This window comes from Dermochelys coriacea, chromosome 16, assembly GCF_009764565.3.
Source record: "Dermochelys coriacea isolate rDerCor1 chromosome 16, rDerCor1.pri.v4, whole genome shotgun sequence".
NCBI lineage: Eukaryota > Metazoa > Chordata > Testudines > Dermochelyidae > Dermochelys > Dermochelys coriacea.
In genome coordinates this window covers 22,812,321-22,835,708 of record NC_050083.1, presented here as the reverse complement: position 1 = coordinate 22,835,708, position 23,388 = coordinate 22,812,321, and the positions used below count along the sequence as shown (strand labels likewise).

Below are 23,388 nucleotides of genomic sequence, written 5' to 3'. Positions count from 1 at the left end.
AAAATAAAAAGAGCCAGACATCTCCAGCTTTTGTAAATATCTGAAAACATGCGTGTGGCTTCCATTCTAGTAAATGTTTCACATCCTAACTCAATAAGTATTGCAGCCAACATGGGAATTATTTACTAGTCCTTGTCCTAACAGATAAAGAAAAACTGATCACAGAACAAAAAATTAACGTTATCTTAAGTACAAGTGATCATGACTTGATCACATTTATAATGTGTAAGCAGAGTAAAGTACAGATGAGCAATATATCCTTTGTTCTTTAATAGGACCACTTTTACAAAGCTGAAAACACTTATGAGCCAAATCAGATGGGAGAAAGAATTTAATCAGAAAGTTGTGAATGATAATTGACAATCATTTAAGAACATCTTACTTGATGCCCAAAAATTCACAATTGAGGAAGGAAGGTGGTGCTGGGAGGTTTTTTTTTTTTTTTGTTTTGTTTTTTTTTTTTTATATCCACAGTCTGGTTTAGTGGGGAAGTGAAAACAGCTATGAACATTAAAAAAAAAATGTAACTGATGGAAGAAAGGGGAAGTTGATAGCAATGAATATAAATAAGAGGTTAGAAATTGTAGAAAATTGATAAGAGAAATAAAGGGACAGGAGAACTCTCTGGCCAGCAAAGTTAACGACAATGGTATTGGTCCATTACTAGATAGAAAAGGTACAGTTAATAATAATGCAGAAAAGGCAGAAGTATTCAATACATATTTCTGTTCTGTGTTTAGGAAATATACACTCAAACTCACACTGAGGACAAAGCAAAGCTTTAACCAGTTTTACTAGCACCATTAGTTAATGACACACATGCTCCAAACCACATAACTTTATATTACTGCTATATTTTTTAAGCTAGTATCTTGTACCATTCCTTACATATACTCAGACCCTTTCTTGGGGATCTGGTGGTAAAAGACAAGCAGTCATCCATGAGGGTCCTATCCTGTCTCTGGCTTGCCAAATGTATCCAGTGGCTCCCTTCCATGGAGGTCTGGCCTATTATAGGGCCTGATAGTTACCATGAATATTCATACAAATGCCCATCCTTCTTCGTCTATATTTAACTTCCTCACCCTAAAAATGTTAGGGTCTCCTTATCCCATAGTAGTATCCTATATGTCAATGCATTGCTAAGGCAAGTTTGTGATTAAGCATCTGCTAAAATATCCAAGCCTCGTATTAGCTCAGTGTTCTTTTGGTTACCTGGTATCATTTTGTACAAACTGGGTTGCTGTTGGGCTACTTACTTATGCCAAGGCTCATAGGCCTCAAAGTTTTATGCTGATCGCATAAGCTAATGCCTTACAGGATATAAGCCTGTAGGTTCATTGGCTTATTGCTAACAGAACGCTAATGCTAGCTTTATGAGCTACATTCCTAATCTCAATATCTCTTTTTTGAGAGATTTTTCTTCAAGCATGAGTCAGTGTAGATTGCACTGTAAATGTGCATTCAGCTCGTGCATGTGAGCTTGGAATCTTTTGTCTAGCAGAGTCCAGTGGGTCCACATGTACACCTTGTGCTCTCCTACATGAGCAGCCCCGAGCCTCCTGTAGTTCCCACTTACTGTCTTTGGCAGCAAGAAAGAACCTTAACTGTGTCCATCCCACTTCTGATTTCAGAACTCTTCTCCAGCCAAGAAATATTTGTTTGTCTTTCTCTTTTATTCTCATTTATTAATTTCTTCCTGGTACAGAAATGTCATTACCAATTGCCCATCACCATTGCCACACTGGCCTTCCCTCTCATAGACCTCAGAGCAGGACACCTTCATATGTCTTTGTGAAAAGGAGATTTCAGTTACCACTGGCATCGGTGGCAAGAATGCCTGCATGAGAACTTAAGCAAACCCGTTCCCCTCCCCTCTGAAGGACTCCTCGTCAGCCCTGACACTGGCCATTGATGACATCATTGCTTTCCTGGAGTTATGGAGGATAGTTGAGATATTGGGCATAAAAATTATGGCGATCCAGGAAAATACACACAACTTATTTGGTATCCTCGGAACCCACAAGAATCACCCTCCTGATTAACAAGGACATCATAGACCCAGCAAAGGGTCTATGGCACACCCTGGCCTCGCTTCTCCCGACTTCAAAGTGGGTGGAAAAAATCATATTGGATTCCACCAAAGGCTCTGTATCTGTATCTATGCTTACTGGGCTCCAGGATCTCTTTCTGTCATCTAAATAGAAAACCATATCTGACAAAGGACCCATAAATACAAGGACCTCAAGAACCTGGATCTTTTCAGCTGAAAGGTCTACGTCTCAGCATCCCTCCAATTTTGCACAGTGAATTATCAGCCATTTTCAAAATGCAAGATGCAGATGATACCATTGTTCTCTCACAGTTGCCATCCTGAATATCCATCTTGAAAGTGACCTCTCTCTGCTTTATTCCCCTTCAGCACAATTATCCCATGAATTCAGCCAAACCACTTTTCAGTGGTTCTCAAACTTTTGTATTGGTGACCCCTTTCACACATCAAGTCTCTGAGAGTGACCCTCTTATAAATTAAAAACACATTTTTTTATATTTAACACTATTATAAATCATGGAGGTGAAGTGGGGTTTGGGGGTTGAGGCTGACAGTTCGTGTCCCCCATAGAATAACCTTGTGACCCCCAGTTTGAGAACCCCGCCCTTAGCTGGAGCATTCACTTTTCTCTCTCACAACTGCATCCTTCTAATTTTCCTCTTTTTTAAGAGAGTCAGGACTTCATCTTTGCCTTCCTTTCTACCTTTGGAAGGATTCTTCAAGACTGAAAAAAACCCGTTCTTTTATATTGAGCTAAATCCCTATTTCATGTGGCAGTGTACAGAGCCAAAAATTCCTTGGCTTTTTTAGAAATCTCTGCTTGTGGCATAAGAATCTGTCTGTTCCAGCAAGATTACTGCTTGTACTGAAGGAGATGGAGTAGCATGGACCATCATCCTACTCGCTTATACCAGCGATGACTTCAATGGGGCTCCTTGCCAGTTAGCTTCCAGCTTTAACTCTTACTCATGGAGAGAATGGTAGTGAGATCTGTTTCTTGGTTATGAGCAGTTTTGTTGTATCTTCTCCACTGGGAAAGAATATCAATTCAATATGGTAAACATTAAGATTCTCCCTGCTTTAGATTTTGTACCTTCATGCCAGATTGCTCTTCCTTTGTAAAGCAGAATGATAGGGGAGTTGTTTGAACCAATATTGTTGAGAACAGTGGCATGGCAGCAAATGACAAGTAACAGGGCCTAAGATGCTGATGCGTATAGCCAGTGTGTCTGCACTAGCATCTGTGGCTCATGTCTCTGGCCAGCATGCCTCTGAATAGCAATCAAGTGGAAGTTACCAATATTTTTATATCAATGAAAGAATCATGGGGTGGTTTGTTTTTTTTTGTTTCTGCAAGTTGCTCCCTGGTGCCATGACCAGTTTCCACTGGAAAATTACCCTCTTCTTTCCCCCCACTTCTTCCTCCTTTTGAGTTTTCTCTCTCCTATAACTTAGCCTGGAGGGAGAATCTGCCTTTCCCTAAGCCCTATAAAATTGGCTGGTGTCTCTTTGTTGCCCAGAATACAAAGTCCCTGATTGTGTTGTGGGGGCTCTGCCAAAGAGAAAAGGATCTCTTCTAAGGTGAATAAACCAACTTTTATAACCCTTGATAGAGTAGTCAGCAGTTGGTATTCCTGCATATTCTTACCCAGTAGCAAATTGAGAGCCATCTTTTCAGACCACTCTGCAGCAACTGTGGAACAAGTGTGTCTGTTAGTGTGCAGTCTTCTTTTTACATACACCCCTTTCAAAATCCCCACGTGGTTGGGATGTGCTTCTTTATCTGGTCAGAAAGGATAATCCCTGCTGATCAGGAGACTGAGCTCAGACCCTGAACTCTATTCTCCTGCATGAACCTGCCACTAGATGTCTTGGGCCAACCTGGTACATCCCTGTGCTTGCTAAATGCTGATGATTCTTTTGGTTCCTTTGTTGCAGTGTTTTCTAGGTTCATCCACTTTAAAATTAAAAAAAAATAGTGTTTTTAATTTGTATCAAATACTCAAAAGTTTTGGGCCAGTTTCTGCCACCCTCCAGTGAATAGTGCAATGGGAAATCAGTGGGACTGCTTGCAGAGTAAGGTTCTACTCAGTGTGAGTAAGGGTGCAGAATAAGACTATGTCAGGTCGGGCACAAATAGAGTAAATATGATCTGTGACGGTAACTATCCATTTCCTTAAAATAAATGAGCAAAGTTGCACAAATCCCAAGGTAGCTGTAAATTATGTACCTTCTTGATGTCCGTGGTTTTTAAATTTCATTTTGTCTTCAATGGCAGTATATATTTTTTTTAAATTAGCACTTAAGAAGAAATGTCCTTCTATTTCACCTGCCTCTCTTCCAATTAATAGTTGCCCACCTCTTGGGAAAATAATTAAGGGGTCTCTAGTTAGCCTGAGGGAAGGAATTAAACAAATTGTAAAAATGCAGTTACAATTAATAGGCAATATGAAGCCATTAAGTCCACAGTATCCATATTCATGCTTACACATTGCTATTCTTATTATTTGATATTTACCTGTATAACTCATTTGATTATAAATAACCCTTTTCTCCTTTGAAAATGATACGGCAAACAGCGAATCAATGGCCAAAAAAAGACCGAGGCAGTCATATTGCAAAAAGCGTGGCTGGAATTAGTGCTTTGTTAATCTGGGATTTAACAGGTATTGGCTGCCACCAAGCATCTTTGTGCAATTGGTATTCACAGCTGTGGGACTAGAAGAGCAGGATGTCTAGCAGTAGGTGAAAACTGGAGTGTGAGAGAAACTGTCATGTGTCTGCATCATGTGACTTTCGCCCACATGATTTGATTGTTGTGTGTTCTATATCCATAACTAATGCCTACTACTAAAGTTCACCACACACTTATGAGTAGGTTGGTAGAATTCAGTTTTTTGTATGTAATTTGAATGGATAAGAGCTATATTTATAAGCATTTTTTCTATTTTAATTTTTCAGAGTTGGGTGATATACAGACGTTTCTCATCTTCTCCCCCTCTGAACCATCCACTTGTCTCAGTGATCCCATCCCATCACATCTCCTGATTCTTTTGTATCTGCTCTCGTCCCTCCTCTTACTGTTCTCCTTAACTTCTGTCTCTCTCCTCTGGCTTTCCCCCCTCATAATTAGGGCCCTACCAAATTCACAGTCCATTTTGCTCAATTTCACGGCCAGAGGGTTTTAAAATTGGTCAATTTCACGTTTTCAGCTGTGCAGGTGAAGAAGAAGTCTTGTCCCTCCCCAGCCTGTCTGGGGCACTCCCAGCAGCAGCAATGGGAGATCGGACCCACATCCACAAGCCTTCTCCAGCTGCAGGAACCTTCGGGGCTGCTGCCCAGCTCCAGAACTTCCTGTAGAGGGGGAGGCACTCCGAGGTGGATCTGATCTCCCCCTGAGAGTGAGAGCAGCCGTGCAGGGAAGGACAAGTCCTTTCCCTCCCCAGCCCAGCTAGGACTTGCAGCTAGGAGCCCCTTGGCAGGGCTCTCATAGCAGCATGGGGTAGATCAGATTTCATGGAGAAGGGCTTATTTTATGGTCCATGACACAGCTTTCACAGTCGTGAAATTGGTAGGGCCCTTCTCGTAATACAAGCATGCTTTAGTCTCTCCTATCTTAAAAACAAACCAAAAACCCCTCATCGTTAACCCTGGTTGCCTCACCAACTACTGCCCCATATCCATTTAGTTTCTGAGCTCATTTGAACATGCTATTTACAGTCTCTGTCTGGAGTTCCTCTCCTCCAGTTCCATTTTAGACCCTCTCCAATCTGTCTTCCACCACTTGCACTCCACTGAAACCACTCTCGCCAAAGCTCAGCACCAGTAGTTCATCCTCATCCTCCTTGACCTGTCAGCTGTCTTTGATGCAGTCAGTTGTGCTATTTTGTCCTCCCTTTGCGTCCATATCTCTGTTGTCTTCTGTTTCTTCTTTTCTAATGGCTCCTTCTGTGTGTCCTTCAGAGGATCCTCCTCATTCCCCTTGCAACTTTCTGTGTGGGTTCCACGGAGATCTGTCCTTCGTTCCATTCTCTTCTCCCGCTACAATTTATCTCTGTAATCTGATCTGCAGACACAAATTCAACTACAGCCCCTTTGGTAAGGATTCAGATCTACCTCTGCTCAGATCTGTCTCCATCTGTCCAAATTAAAATCTCAGCTTCTCTCTTTGACATGTCCTCAGGCGTGTCTGTCCAATTAAGCCCAGCATGGCTAAAAGAGAGCTCTTAACCGTGCCTGCCCCAATCCCTCCACCTCACAAAGCCTTCCTTGCTGCTTGCTTTTTCAATCACTATGGACAACACTGTCATACTGCCTGTAACTCAGGCCTGTAACCTGGTCACCATCTTGGACTTAAACCTCTTTCTAGGTTCTCACATACAGTCTGAATCATGCCAGTTATTTCTTCATAATATCTCTAACACACAGCTTTACTGTTCTATTCACATAGCTAAAATGTTTATCCAGGCTCTCATCATCCTGTGTCTTGATTACTACTACAGCAGCCTTCTCTCTGGCCCTGACAAATGCAACCTTGCCGCATTCATATTCATTCAGAATGCTGCTGCAAAGATCATTTTCCTAGTCCAGGGGTTCTCAAACTTCATTGCACCGCGACCCCTTTTGGACTATAAAAATTACTATGTGACCCCAGGAGAGGGGACTGAAGCCTGAGCCAGCCCAAGCCCCTGGTGTGGGGGCAGGGGGCAAAGCCAAATCCAAGGGCTTCAGCCCCTGGCAGGGGGCCTGTAATCTGTGTCCCGATGCCCAGGGCTGAAGCCCTTGGGCTTTGTCCCGGGCCGCAGCAAGTCTAAGCAAGCCCTGGCAACCCCATTAAAATGGGGTCCCAACCCACAGTTTGAGAGCCACTGTCCTAGTCTGTTGTTTTGACCATGTTGCCCCTCACTTTGAATCCCTCCACTGGCTCCGCCTTCTCTGTTGAATCAAACATAAGCTACTTATCTTTACGTTCAATGTTCTTCACGACCTATCCCCATCTGACCTATCATCTCTCATTCACTCTCGAGAAGTTGACTTCTTTCTCCAGTTGACTCACTGTGGCAGCTTCCATCATCCACTTACTAAATTTTCAAACAAGTATTTGTGTGTCTCCTCCTGTGCTGCTCCACATGCTAGGGAGGAACTCCCTGTAAACCTCTGCAAAACTAACACATTATCCTCCTTCAACCTCCCCCCCCCCTTAAAACTCTCCTTTCCCATGACACTAATGTCTGCGTCCCTCTGTCGTCTCTTGTCTTATAAGTAGATTGTAAGCTCTTTGGGGCAAGGTCTGTCTTTTTGCATTGTGTTTGTACAGCACCTGGTCCATAGCTTGGGCTCCTAAGCAGTACAGCAATACAAATAATAAATAATAACATGTTACCTTTTAAATCTGATCACTTAAACATGTTATAGTGCAGGGGTGAGGGATTAAAGTGCTACATTTCTTTTAAATTAGATCCCTCATATTAATAAATTGGTTAGGCAATCCATCACCTAGTTATTTAATTCCAAATTTCTTAGGCTATGTCTGTTTTACAGCTTCTTAGAATCTCACTTGTTGGCACCTGATTTCAGCAGTTCTAACATTATTATTAAATATATTATTCTCCCTGGTCCATTTGTTGATTAATTGTGGAAGATTGACATGATACAGTTAATTAACTTTTTACAGATTTCAGTTTTTCTGTGGTCTGTGACAGGCTGTGCTGGACACATTAATAAATGTCCAGTTTTCTGGAGTAGTGCACCCTTCCTGCTTCCTTTCATTACTTTAGCCAAGGTTCCACTAGATGAGACATTTACAGTCTTAAGACTTCCTGCCGAGGTTCAGACTTTGTATTTTTGACACTGAAGCTGTCATGTTCTCAAAGCTACTTAATTAGAAACACATTCATTTCAGTGTATACTGGAGAAGGCAGGGACAGCACAGCTAGGCACACAGGGAAGTTGAGCATTTGTGCAGCTTCCAGCTGGTTTGCACTTTGAGTATAAAATTGTTGGTATTTCCCTGTCCCTGGAATGCGGTCGTTAGAAAAGAAGCAGTATGTGTAAAGGAAATATCTATTTCCTGAAATTAAAAAATGCAAAATGACAAACAAATACCCTCCAATTTGATATTTCCCATGTAAGCCTTGAACTTTAGTGTGTACACCTAGTAATATGGCAAAAGCTGCAACATACAGGAAAGTGGTTTCAAACACTACTGCTAACTTGTAGACCTCCTAGTGAATCATGAACCCCAGAATTCTTATTGAGCGAGTTTCTGAGGTGGCAATCTCTCTGGTAAATGGGAACTCACTGTAAGATACTGCGTTGGGGCACAATGGGAAAAAACAGGAGTTTCTTACTGGGGTCCCCAAACTTCATTGATGTGCAATATGCTACTTCATCACTTTAATGAGACCTAGAAATTTTGTTGTAGGATACTGCAATTCATATATAATGTCTCTTTAAAAGGTAATCAAAAATTTTGGTTGTGTACTGTCCAGGGCAGGGGCTGCCTCTGACTGTGTTAGTATGGCACCTAGCACAATAGGGCAGCAATCCTGATGTGGCCTTTTGATGCTAAACTAATCTGAAGGATTGAGAAGATCAACATACAAATTAGTCAAACTATTTGTATAATGTTGAGACAAAGCAGTAGTACATAAGATTTTAATAGCATCTTCTATTAATGCTTCCAACACTACATTTTTATGAGCTTCTGTCTATGCTTCATAAGAAGGCACTATAGTGGTTATTTTACAATTCCTTTCACTTTTATTTAAGATTAAAGATGAACTAAACTTTCGTGAATCTACAAGAATTTAATATCCAAAATCAAATTAGTATAATTTTACCCTGTTTTTGTGATAAAATAAGATGTGTGCATATGTTGTTGTAGCCATGTTCGTGCCAGGATATTAGACAGACAAGGTGGAGGAGGTAATACATCTTTTATTGGACCAACTTCTGTTGGAGAAATGTATTAACGTTTGAGCTACAGAGCTCTTCTTCAGGTCTGGGAAAGGTACTCTGAGTGTCACAGCTAAATAGAAGGTGGAACAGATTGTTTAGCATATCTAAGGGACGATTCAAGGTGAAGTGGCCCGTGAGCACCCCTGCAGCCAGGGGACAAAAAAGGGGAGGGTTAGTGGGTTACAGATTGTTGTAATAAGCCATAAATCCAGTGTCTTTATTAAGAGTATGATTTTTAGTGTCTAGCAAAGTTATATATTTTAGCTTGCAGGCTCATCTTTTGAAGGTGATGTGCAGGTTTCCTTTGAGGACGAGGACTGAGAGGTCAGATATGGAGTGATTGTTCTGTGAAATGTGTTCGCCCACAGGTGATATGGTGTTTGTCTTTTATCATTTTTCCGTGTGAGTTCATTCGAGAGCATAGTGGTTGCACCCACATGGTGGTTGTTGGGGCATTTAGTGCCCTGGATGAAGTACATTATATATTGTGGTAGGCATGTGTAGGACCCATGGATCTTGAAAGGTGTGTTGTGAGGGGTTTTGATCATTGTAGCAGTGGAGATATATCTGTAGGTTTTGCATCTGTTATGGCAAGGAAGTGACATCTATATTCTGAGCAAATGCAAGAAGCAAAACCTCATCTCTCTAACCACTACATGTGACTTCAAATATGCTGTACAGCTCTACAGAAGGATTTCAGAAAAACTGAGAAACAATTTCCTGAACTTCACATGCGCCAGAAGGGACCACCTCATACAAGAAATCATCATACACCCACACCCTGGAAAGAAAATAAGGAAACCTACCTGGAGATCATGCAAGAAACCCAAAACAACTATCCAAAAAACCTGATGACAGCCATTCAACACAAATACAAAAAGGGGAATAAACTACAACTCTACAATGCACAGAACTTCACCACTAGGATAAACTGTGGCACCAGGACCCACTACATGGACATTATATAGACCCCAACATCATCAATTTATCAAGAGTACCCCTCACTAGAGCTGAATGATTCATATTCTCCAAGGGACTGACCTTCTGCCCCGCAACAGAACCTGATACCATACTAACATGTGGAGAACTAGAAGAATTATTTCACCAACTCCATCTCAACGAATTATTTCACAACAACAACTTCATCACCCACAACTACTAGGTCCCCACCAACAATCATCAGAAAAAAGCATGCCCTGACTGGACACCCCACAATGGATGAAACCACACACTTGATCATTACATTGATTTCTTCATAATAAAAATTGACTGTGAAATCTTTAACAAACATCACATCCACCACAGGCTCTCCGCTTCTGAGAGGACAGCTGCACAGTCCCTGAAATCCAAGCACCAAATAGTGACCAAACAGCAAATAAAGCGGTGATGGGCGGCACCATTGTAGTTCTCAATCACAATGGCTGCGTTAATGAGGCTAACTGACAACTTTCTGACTCCACTTGCTATAAAGAACTCAGAGACGACTCCACAGCCCAGTTTGCCCAGGAATTTAAGGATATCTTCAAATCCTTCCCCAAGCAACTCTAAGAGAAATTCTACAACCTCATCCCCCATAAATCCATCCCAGGAATCTTCTGCATGCTTCCCAAGATACACAAATAAGGGAACCCAGGCAGACCCACCATTTCTGGCCATGGCACTCTAAATGAAGAAATATCAGGACTCACAATAGAAACCATCCTCAAACCAATCGCCACAATAGAGTCAGCTTCCTCCAAGATACAACTGACTTCCTCCAAAAACTCTGCAATATTAACAGCCTTGCTCAGAATACTGTCCTTGCCACCACAGATGTCACCTCCCTATACACCAACATCCCTCACAATGACAGCATCACTTCCTGCTCAAATATTTACAAGACAATGAACAAAACTCAGATATCCACCCCAAACATAGCTATTTCATCCTCACCGATAAAAATTGTACAGTCAACAACAAACACTTTGTGGAAACTGTGGGAAAAGCACTGGGTAGTAGGATGGCTCCCCAATATACCAACCTCTTCATGGACCACCTGAAGGAAAAATTTCTGGACATATGCACCATAAAACCAATGATATACCTGAGGTACATCAATGATATTTTCATCCTCTGGACAGACGACCTAAACTGCCTCATAGATTTCTACCACAACTTTAACAACCATCACCCATCCATCAAATGGTCTCTAAAACACTCCCACACCAGCAGAAACATCCTGGACACCAGGATCAGCTTCAAAAATGGAACTCTACAGACAACTATAGACAAGAAACCCAGGATCACCACACTTCAGTAACACTTCAGGTCCAGTAACCAGCCAAACACACCAAGAAATCTGTTATCTACACCCAGGCCCTCAGATACCACAGAATATACTCCAAGGAGAAAGTCTGGGATATGCACCTTAATACACTTAAAACCGCCTTTACCAAACAAGGACATTCCACCAGAGATGTAGATCACATCGTAGAATGGGCCACCCAAATACCCCGACAGAACCTGCTTTAATACAGAAAAAAAACACACTCACTGCACCCCCACCTTCATTGCCACTTCCACCCTCCACTGGAAACTATACAGCATATCAGTAAACAGTTATATCCCATACTCAATGGGGTCTACATCCCAAATGAAATATTTCCTGAATCTCCTATTCTGGCCTTCAAACAAGCCCCCAACCTCACTAGGCTTATCATCAAAAGCAAGCTCCCCACAGACCAGGACATAGCAACTCAAAGTGGCACCAGACCCTGCCATCATAACAGATGCAAAATCTGCAGACATATCTCCATTGGTACAATGATCAGCACCCCCCCACAACACACCTTAAAGATCACATGCCTATTACAGCATGTGGTGTATCTCATCCAGTGCGTTAAATCTCCCAACACTACTATGTGGGTGAAACCAGACAATTACAATCCGCTCGAATGAATTTATGCAGAAAATGGGTTTAAAAAGGCACTAAATTTGTTATACCAATGGTTGCTTAGGGCAAAATTCTGTACTTAGATATAGGTGTGTAACTCCCATCAGGCACACAGAATGTTAGCTCTTCGATGAATGAGCTAATTTACTCCATCTTTTGTACTGTGCTGAGCACATTTGTCAGCAATCAACAAACAGTTTATTATAGGTCCATCAATGGTTATTAGCCAGGATGGGAAGGGATGGTGTTTCTAGCCACTCTTTGCCAGAAGCTGAGAATGGGTGACAGGAGATGGATCACTTGGTGATTTCTCTTCTGTTCATTCTCTCTGGGACACCTGGCATTGGCCACTGTTGGAAGACCGGATACTGGGCTAGATGGACTGGTTTCTGCTGTTTTCTATAATATGGGAGTCTGTATCAGGATCTATTGAAATCAGCAATAAATAAATGCTCTCTTCTTGGCATGCATAGGCCAAAGGATCAAGAGCTTGTCCTATTAGGTGGTGTGTATATATAAGTAATTTAACCACATAGTGTTTCATATGGGCAAACCTCTCTAAATGACATTATTTGAAGAGTGGATCCACAGATGTTCATGGTTTCATTCTGGGTATATTCGTAATAAAATAATAATATGTTTGGGAGCTTCCCTCCTTCCTTTAACTGCTGTTTTTTAGTAACGACAACTTCACCTTGCAAGCTACGGTGGAAAAATTATTAAATTAGAGACAGTGGCTTTCAAATTAAGAGAGATAAGACTTCAAAATAAAAGTGACTTTTTTTGGCTCAAATGAAATGTTGCATCTGGATTTCTATTTTTAAATACAATTTAATCCTGTATCCGTGTTACCTATATTATAGCTGGCTTTTTAAGTGTATGTTAATAATCCCCAGCATTATCTGAATATAAATAAGCTGTTTGTTTCTCTTCACAGTGCCCCGATGCCCTACCTCATTGGAATACATTTAAGTTTAATGGAGGTAAGTCTCTCCCCTCGTCCCTCAGAGTAATATGTATTGCTGTGATTTAGGCCCTACTCCTGCAAACACTTACACACATGCTTAACTTTAAGCAAGTGATTGAAACTAAACATGTGCCTAAATGTTTGCATCACGGGAGCCTAATTTGGTTGCTTGCACTCTTCTGGCAAACTCGTGAATACACTTTGGGTACTGTTTTCAACCCAGTGGTCAGAGTCTAGCACATCTGCATGTGTGTGAGAGAGACCAGACAGACAGACATGGCATGAACCCTGTTGTTTCATTTGACCAATTTATTACTATTGAATTTGACTCTACCAGAGTGGATCAGGCTTGATTTTTTAACAACAATATTGACCATCTCTAGTTTGCCATTTTTAGGCTTTTATAGATTTGATGTTCATTGGTTTCTGATGCTCAAGATGATAGGTCCAGAAGCAGGGATCTTATCATCAGTAAGAAAAACCTGGCCTTCTTGCAGGATTTAAAAACATGTAAAACAACTGGAAATAATCCCCAAGCACCATGGACTGTAATTTTCAAAGAAACCCATGGAAGCAAATCACCCAACTCCCACTGTTTTCAATAGGGGGTGCAGAATCTAGGGCTCCTTTGAAAATCCTATCCATAAGGTAATATTTTCAAAAGTGCCTAAATGTCACTTAGATGGTTTTAGAGAGATACAGTGGATGGAATTAATGTATTTTATTGAACAGAAGTTGGTGCAATAATAGATATTACGTCATCCACCTTGTCTCTCTAATATCCTGGAAGCAGCATAGCTACAACTACCCTGCATGCTTAGATTGTTTTGAATATTTGTCCTTAGTACCGTTTAACAGGGCCAATCTGAAAGCCATATGCAGTGAGAGTGGGAAAATATTGCTGCTTGGAAATCAGGGGAAGCTAAACACAGGTTAGCATTTTCAAGTTAGTAGCAGTGGCTAATGCTCAACACCTTTGACAATCAGTCCACTTAGGTATCTAACTTTAAACACCAGAGATGAAATTTTGGACTATACTGTGTACGATATCTTACAACATACAGTCACTTAGTCATGCACCTCATAAAATAGTGTGTAATACATTAGCATTTGGAATCTACATCAAAAACTGGTAATTTTGCCATACAGACAGCTGTCTCTTTTGGGTATATGTCAGCAATAATCATCCAGGCTACTGTCCTGCTAAGAGCCTAAACCCCCAGACTATGCCATTATATATATGTTGTTCCAGTCATATTGTGCAAAAAGCAGCTTCTGGGCAATTTTTCTGTGTTGCATTAAGCAGAAAAAATCAGACAAATGCTACATTTTAAGAATGTTTAATAGCATCATAGAATATCAGATTGGAAGGGACCTCAGGAGGTCATCTAGTCCAACCCCCTGCTCAAAGCAGGACCAATCCCCAACTAATGTTCCAGCTGTTTGCTTGAAAATAGCAAACTATTATCTGGGCTCTGAACTCAGTCTCCCCAATTGATAAACAACTTGAATTAAGAACATAAGAACAGCCATACTGGGTCAGGCCAAAGGTCCATCTAGCCCAGTATCCTGTCTTCCAACAGTGGCCAATGCCAGGTGCCCCAGAGGTAAGCATCAAGTGATCCATCCCCTGTCAGCCATTCCCAGCTTCTGGCAAACAGAGGCTAGTGACACCATCCCGGCTAATAGCCATTGATGGACCTGTCCTCCACGAATTTATCTAGTTCTTTTTTAAACCCTATTATAGTCTTGGCCTTCACAACATCCTCTGGCAAGGAGTTCCACAGGTTGACTGCACTGTGTGAAAAAAATACTTCCTTTTGTTTGTTTTAAACCTGCTGCCTATTAATTTCATTTGGTTATGAAATTACCAAATTACCCTAGTTCTTGTGTTATGAGAAGGAGTAAATAACACTTCCTTATTTACTTTCTCCCCCTCAGTCATCTCTTTTTCAAGCTGAAAAATCCCAGTCTTATTAATCTCTCCTCATACAGCAGCCGTGCCATGCCCCTAATCATTTTTATTGCCCTTTTCTGAACCTTTTCCAAGTCCAATACATCTCTTTTGAGATGGGGTGACCACATCTACATGCAGTGTTCAAGATGTGGGCATACCATGGATTTATATAGAGGCACTATGATATTTTGTGTCTTATTATCTATCACTTCCTTAACGATTCCCAACATTCTCTTCGCTTTTTTGACTGCCGCTGCACATCGAGTGGATGTTTTCAGCGACTATCCACAATCACTCCAAGGTCTCTTTCTTGAGTGATAACAGCTAGTTTAAATTCCATCGTTTTTATCTATCTATCTATCTATCTATCTATCTATCTATCTATCTATCTATCTATAATAATTGGGATTATGTTTCCCAATGTGCATTACTTTGAATTTCATCTGCCATTTTGTTGCCCAGTCACCCGTTCTGAGAGATCCTTTTGTAGCTCTTCACAGTCTGCCTAGGACTTAACTGTCTTGAGCAGTTTTTGTATCATCTGCAAATGTTGCCACCTCGCTGTTTACCCCTTTTTCCAGCTCGTTTATGAATATGTTAAATAGGACTGGGCCCAGTACAGACCACTGAAGGCCCCCACTATTTACCTCTCTCCATTCTGAAAACTGACCATTTATTCCTACCCTTTGTTTCCTATCTTTTAACCAATTACCAATCCATGAGAGAACTTTCCCTCTTATCCCATGATTGCTTATTTTGCTTAAGAGCCTTTGGTGAGGGACTTTGTCAAAGGCTTTCTGAAAATCTAAATATACTATATATCAACTGGATCCCCCGGTCCACATGCTTGTTGATCCCCTCAAAGAATTCTAGTAGATTGGTGAAGCATAATTTCCCTTTACAAAAACCATGTTGACTATTCCCCAACAAATTACATTCATCTATGAGTCTGACAATTTTGTTCTTTACTATAATTTCAACCAGTTTGCCCAGTACTGAAGTCAGGCCTGTAGTTGCCAGGGTCTCCTATGGACCCCTTTTTAAAAATTGGCATCACATTAGCTATCCTCCAGTTATTTGGTCCAGAAGCTGATTTAAATGATAGGTTACAGATGACAGTTAGTAGTCCTGCAATTTCACATTTGAGTTCCTTCAGAACTCTTGGGTGAATACCATCCAAATTGGGAATCTAAAACAGTGAGGTTTGGTCACTGGCTTACTAGGGTACTGTTTTTATTTTGTGTGTGTTTTTACAGTGGTAAGATGCAGTACTGTACCTTTTTAAATGGAAAATATTGAAGCTCTAGGCTACTGGGATTATAGGATTTTATATAACTTTTAGGTATATTTGTACTGTATTCTGCTGTTTTTGGCTACCAGTTGGTTAGATATTATTAACACGCTATACAGCACTGTTAAGGGGATGATTATGTTGTTTTTAGTTTGGTCTGTGCCACTATCCAGTATGGTGTAAAACAATACACAACAGTACATTCATGATTTTAATAGATATTAAACTTGATAGGATTCAAATATGGTTCGGGAGACTTAATTCTAAACCCCACAAGTACAAATAATACATGAATTATTGTGTTAAAACCTCTTTTTAGATAAGATCAGCATTTCAACTCTTGTCCCATATGTAATCCCTCTTGGGATATGGGAATTTGCATCAAACTGAGTGTGGTGAGCCCTTTCCTAAAGGAGGTTAACAAGTTTGTATCTTGCACAGTAGGATAGCAGGAATTTGCAATGAGCCAGCATGTCTGGTGAACTGGGCATGTGGCTAGAAACCAAGAACTCAGGAGTTCAGATCCTAGCTCATTAAGCAAGTCACTTAATCTCTGTGTCTTACTTTTCCCATCTTTAAGATGGGGATAATAAATTTGTGTTGTGAAGTTAATATGTGCACAGTGATTTAAAGGCAAACAGCGGTATGCAGGCACTAAGTATCATTGTACTTACTATATCAGAGCCTTTAACTATCTATTCTTTCCCCACTCCCCCAATTACAAAGATGGAGTCACCTCTCCAAAGCCATTTTTGTGAGTCTGAAAACTTTCCAACATGTAACTGTTGTGTTTTTGTTGTAGTTCATAGTCTCTTCCTTGTTTCTAGAGAAGATTTATTAACCCTGTTACCTTACAGTTTTGTGGTAGCTCTTGTGGGAAAGGGGTTGTACTATAGGCTTCCTTGTTAATTCATGTGCCTGTGTCATTTCCAAGAATGGTCAAGGCTAAGGAGGGATAAAAAGATGCAAAGAATGGATCAATGGGAGAATGCATTGTACACGGCAGTCTTACGAAGGGCAATCTGTTTTTTCCTCTTCTGGTAGAGATGATCATGTGTCATTAAAGAACATACGATTTTATACTTTTGGTCAACTGGAACAATATTCTCCCTCTTGTCATTATTCTTCTTCCTATGTAGCCTTTCTTCCTGAGAAGACAGACAGTATGTGCAAATGCTTGTTTCCTCCTGGCTTCATATTGTAACAAATATTACGTTGACTGTCCAAATCAGAATAGTGGTGAAGAATAATGCATGGTGTTAAGGTGAAAACTGATTTGTTTGCCTAACCTGTGCAAATGTGACTTACACTCTAGATTTATATCACAGTGGGTTTCAGATAATACATGCTCAGGTACTTAGATGCTAAAATGTTGGAGCCACGTAAATATCTAGATAGATAACTTAGCATCTATTGTTCTATGCTTTTTTTTTGTATAGCACAAAAACTTTTCTGCCCCACACCAGTGTCAGACATTTACCTTACTTCGGCTTTTTAAAATATTATTCTCTACTTTTAAAAAATACTTCAATCCCAAAGTTTTTGACTGATTCGTTTAGCCCTGGGGTGGTTAAAGAAGAGGTAATATTAACTACCTGCATATTGGAGGTTCCTTCCTCAAAATGCTTTTGGACATCTGACTAGCACCACTTTTCCCCAGGTTGTGTTTATGTCTCATCCCAACCCTCCTGTCTTACAGTCCTTCCAAACACCATGTCAGAAGGCCCAAAATAGAAAAATCTCTTGGGTGCAAGCTGTATGGGTAAACATAGTGTTTAGCAGTATGTATCCAGTATGGTTTTTTAATAAACCATAGCTTCTGGAACACAGACACATTGGTGAAGTGTTGCTATGCAAAGTGCCATGTAAAATTAAAAACAAATAAACAAACAAAACTCTTGTCCTTCATCTGTACTAAAAGATCAAGTTTTTGTGTCTTGGATATCTTTGCCTTTGCCATTTAAAAAAAAAATCCATCTGGGGCTATTTGATCTAATATTTATTGGTAAGGAAACCATAATTTGTCTGCACCCTGACATAGGAAGATAGGCTTTTGTCAAATTAGCGAGATTATTACTGTAGTTTTACTGTAGTTTACCTGTTAGCCTGTTTCTAAAGCTGAAAGCTGTTACTTTTTTGTACAATATATTGAACAATATATTGAATCTTACAACCATGTTAGATGTTTCAGAGTAGCAGCCGTGTTAGTCTGTATTCGCAAAAAGAAAAGGAGTACTTGTGGCACCTTAGAGACTAACAAATTTATTATGCTCTAATAAATTTGTTAGTCTCTAAGGTGCCACAAGTACTCCTTTTCTTTTTGCGAACCATGTTAGAGCAATCTGTTAGCATCAGAAGATTCACTCATGTTCTTAACAGTTGTGTATTGTTTAAGATTTGCTATTTGACAGTGTTTCAAACGTAAAATAATGTTAAAGCATAATTAAAAGGATATTCTAATTGTCCAATATATAAAAAAAAAAGCAGTACTTGTGGCACCTTAGAGACTAACAAATTTATTAGAGCATAAGCTTTCGTGAGCTACAGCTCACTTCATCGGATGCATTTGGTGGAAAAAACAGAGGCGAGATTTATATACACACACACACACAGAGAACATGAAACAATGGGTTTATCATACACACTGTAAGGAGAGTGATCACTTAAGATAAGCCATCACCAGCAGCAGGGGGGGAAGGAGGAAAACCTTTCATGGTGACAAGCAAGGTAGGCTAATTCCAGCAGTTAACAAGAATATCAGAGGAACAGTGGAGGGTGGGGTGAGGGGGAGAAATAACATGGGGAAATAGTTTTACTTTGTGTAATGACTCATCCATTCCCAGTCTCTATTCAAGCCTAAGTTAATTGTATCCAGTTTGCAAATTAATTCCAATTCAGCAGTCTCTCGTTGGAGTCTGTTTTTGAAGCTTTTTTGTTGAAGGATAGCCACTCTTAGGTCTGTAATCGAGTGACCAGAGAGACTGAAGTGTTCTCCAACTGGTTTTTGAATGTTATAATTCTTGATGTCTGATTTGTGTCCATTAATTCTTTTACGTAGAGACTGTCCAGTTTGGCCAATGTACATGGCAGAGGGGCATTGCTAGCACATGATGGCATATATCACATTGGTAGATGCGCAGGTGAAGGAGCCTCTGATAGTGTGGCTGATGTGATTAGGCCCTATGATGGTATCCCCTGAATAGATATGTGGACAGAGTTGGCAACGGGCTTTGTTGCAAGGATAGGTTCCTGGGTTAGTGGTTCTGTTGTGTGGTGTGTGGTTGCTGGTGAGTATTTGCTTCAGATTGGGAGGCTGTCTGTAAGCAAGGACTGGCCTGTCTCCCAAGATCTGTGAGAGTGATGGGTCGTCCTTCAGGATAGGTTGTAGATCCTTGATGATGCGTTGGAGAGGTTTTAGTTGGGGGCTGAAGGTGATGGCTAGTGGCGTTCTGTTATTTTCTTTGTTGGGCCTGTCCTGTAGTAGGTGACTTCTGGGTACTCTTCTGGCTCTGTCAATCTGTTTCTTCACTTCAGCAGGTGGGTATTGTAGTTGTAGGAATGCATGATAGAGATCTTGTAGGTGTTTGTCTCTGTCTGAGGGGTTGGAGCAAATGCGGTTATATCGTAGAGCTTGGCTGTAGACAATGGATCGAGTGGTATGATCTGGATGAAAGCTAGAGGCATGTAGGTAGGAATAGCGGTCAGTAGGTTTCCGATATAGGGTGGCGTTTATGTGACTTATTAGCACCGTAGTGTCCAGGAAGTGGATCTCTTGTGTGGACTGGTCCAGGCTGAGGTTGATGGTGGGATGGAAATTGTTGAAATCATGGTGGAATTCCTCAAGGGCTTCTTTTCCATGGGTCCAGATGATGAAGATGTCATCAATGTAGCGCAAGTAGAGTAGGGGCATTAGGGGACGAGAGCTGAGGAAGCGTTGTTCTAAGTCAGCCATAAAAAGGTTGGCATACTGTGGGGCCATGCGGGTACCCATCGTAGTGCCGCTGATTTGAAGGTATACATTGTCCCCAAATGTGAAATAGTTATGGGTGAGGACAGTCACAAAGTTCAGCCACCAGCTTAGCCGTGACAGTATCGGGGATACTGTTCCTGACGGCTTGTACTCCATCTTCGTGTGGAATGTTGCTGTAGAGGGCTTCTACATCCATAGTGGCCAGGATGGTGTTTTTAGGAAGATCACCAATGGATTGTAGTTTCCTCAGGAAGTCAGTGGTGTCTCGAAGATAGCTGGGAGTGCTGGTAACGAAGGGCCTGAGGAGGGAGTCTACATAGCCAGACAATCGTGCTGTCAGGGTGCCAATGCCTGAGATGATGGGGCGTCCAGGATTTCCAGGTTTATGGATCTTAGGTAGCAGATAGAATACCCCAGGTCGGGGCTCCAGGGGTGTGTCTGTGCGGATTTGTTCTTGTGCTTTTTCAGGGAGTTTCTTGAGCAAATGCTGTAGTTTCTTTTGGTAACTCTCAGTGGGATCAGAGGGTAATGGCTTGTAGAAAGTGGTGTTGGAGAGCTGCCTAGTAGCCTCTTGTTCATACTCCAACCTATTCATGTCCAATATATAGATCAGTAGAAAATGTTTAATTAAATTAATATATAAATTACAGCCAAGATGTCTTCCAAAGTGCTTGACACACACAAAGATTCTGGTTCCAGGATGAGAAGAGCCTAAGGCCCCTGATCCTACAGTCAGATCCAAGCAAGTGGGATGCCTGTGCCTATACGGAGTCCCATGGAAGAAATTGGGGTTCTCCATGTACTCAAATTTCTGCCCCAGACAGCTTAAATTCCAGGATCAGAGCATTCCTACATACATTTTTCCAAATTGTGTTTTAGTGGGAGCCTAAATATGGAAACATCTCTATGGAGAAAAAAGTAGCTAAAGCGTGTTAACTTGGAGATAAGAAGTGAATAATTTATTTGTTTTGTGTTTAGGTCTTTTCTTTATAAATCTTGATTCTGGTGCAACAGTTCTCAAAATGTTTCCCTTTAAAAGAATTATTGGAGTAATGTAAAGACTTTTTTCTTTAACTTACACTGTCTTTTCTATTTCCACAAAAAGAACGATGAGTACTTGTGGCACCTTAGAAACTAACATTTATTTGGGCATAAGCTTTTGTGGCGAAAGCCCACTTCATCAGATGCATGCAGTGGAAAATACAGTAGGAAGATAGATAGATAGATACAGAGAACATGAAAAAATGGGTGTTGCCATACCAACTCTAACGAGACTAATCAATTAAGGTGGGCTATTAGCAGCAGCAGAAAAAAACTTTTGTAGTGATAATCAGGAAGGCTCATTTCAAACAGTCGACAAGAAGGTGTGAGTAACAGTAGGGGAAAAATTAGCATGGGGAAATAGTTTTTACTTTGTGTAATGACCCATCCACTCCCAGTCTTTACTCAAGCCTAATTGTATCTAGTTTGCAAATTAATTCCAGTTCTGTAGTTTCTCATTGGAGTCTGTTTTTGAAGTTTTTTTGTTGAAGAATTGTGACTTTTAGGTTGAAGTGTTCTCCGACTGGTTTTTGAGTGTTATAATTCTTGACGTCTGATTTGTGTCCATTTATTCTTTTGCATAGAGACTGTCCGGTTTGGCCAATGTACGTGGCAGAGGGACATTGCTGGCACATGATTGCATATATCACATTGGTAGATGTGCAGGTGAATGAGCCTCAGATGGTGTGGCTGATGTGATTTGATCCTATGATGGTGTTCCTTGAATAGATATGTGGACAGATTTGGCAACGGGCTTTGTTGCAAGGATAGGTTCCTCGGTTAGCGTTTTTGTTGTGTGGTTGCTGATGAGTATTTGCTTCAGGTTGCGGGGCTATCTGTAAGTGAGGACTAGCCTGTCTCCCAAAATCTGTGAGAATGATGGGTCGTCCTTCAGGATAGGTTGTAGATCCTTGATGATGCGCTGGAGGTTTTAGTTGGGGGCTGAAGGTGACAGCTAGTGGCGTTCTGTTACTTTCTTTGTTGGGCCTGTCCTGTAGTAGGTGACATCTGGGTACTCTTCTGGCTCTGTCAACTGCAGAACTGGAATTAATCTGCAAACTGGACACCATTAAATTAGGCTTGAATAAAGACTGGGAGCAGTTGGATCATTATCACGACAAAAGTTTTATTTCTCCTGCTGATAATACCCCACCTTAATTGATTAATGTCATTAGAGTTGGTATGTCAGCACCCATTTTTTCATGTTCTCTCTCTCTCTCTCTCTCTCTCTCTTTCTCTGTGTGTGTGTGTGTGTGTGTGTGTGTGTGTGTGTGTGTGTGTGTGTGTGTGTGTGTATATATTCCTACTGCATTTTCCACTGCATGCATCTTATTAAGTGGGTTTTAGCCCACAAAAGCTTATGCCCAAATAAATTTTAGTCTCTAAGGTGCCACAAGTACTCCTTGTTCTTTTTGCTCATGCAGACTAACACGGCTGCTACTCTGAAATCTATTTCCACAGACCTTTCCAAACAATTGTGCACCTTAGAGTTAGCTGTGAGTTTCTGGTGTTCCATGGAGCCTATATGGAGGCAGCAGCTATTTTAATGAAAAATGGCAAATTTTTCTTATGATTAAAATATCAAATGTATCCATTGACTGTTAAGTCTAATTTGGTGTGACTGAAATGTTCTCCAGTGAGATAAGATAATCTCCTGTGGTAGGTCAGAGGGCACCAGCTGATTTATGAGGGAAAATCCTGGTAGAAAATATGGAACTGTGTGGTGCTCTTATTTTTCAGTCTTTCTATCATCACCTAGTTAGTCATTCTATATAAGATTTCCATTTAGCAATCCATAAAGTGACTTCAAAGAAGACTAAAAGTTTATAAGCTGTTATATAAGCAAGGCTTGGACTATTACATGAATAATGGGGCACACTTATGGTACTAATCGAATTCATATTAGATAAAGATAAGTATTTAGTACTGATAAATAGAAGTGAGATAAGATAATGAAACCATCTCAAATTAATTCGTTCCTTCAGTCTTCCACTTTTGTTTCTACCCCTATATTAAATGCTATTTCAGAGTCCACATTATTTTAAGTTAATGTTTGTGTTATGAGCAGTGCTAAACTTAGTTGGCAACCTCTCTATGTTTTGTCATAGTAAGTGATTGGTTCAGCAACTGTTTTTGTAGTTTAAACGATTAGTGCGATGGTGCTGATTGAAGAGGAATGCCCTTGACCTAGTAGGATATCTATTGGGATTTAAGTAC

General features: G+C 40.7%; 1 protein-coding gene across 13 annotated transcripts in view; it reads left to right on the top strand.

Moving 5' to 3' along the window:
* The window catches only part of DENND1A (DENN domain containing 1A), a 379,559-nt gene that overhangs the window by 219,809 nt on the left and 136,362 nt on the right, over nucleotides 1-23,388 (top strand). For all 13 annotated transcript variants that reach the window (XM_038374765.2, XM_043498901.1, XM_038374762.2 and 10 more), the window contains exon 11: nucleotides 12,883-12,928. In XM_038374765.2, coding sequence (XP_038230693.1) covers nucleotides 12,883-12,928 — 46 coding nt within the window. The remainder of the gene's footprint in view (nucleotides 1-12,882; nucleotides 12,929-23,388) is intronic.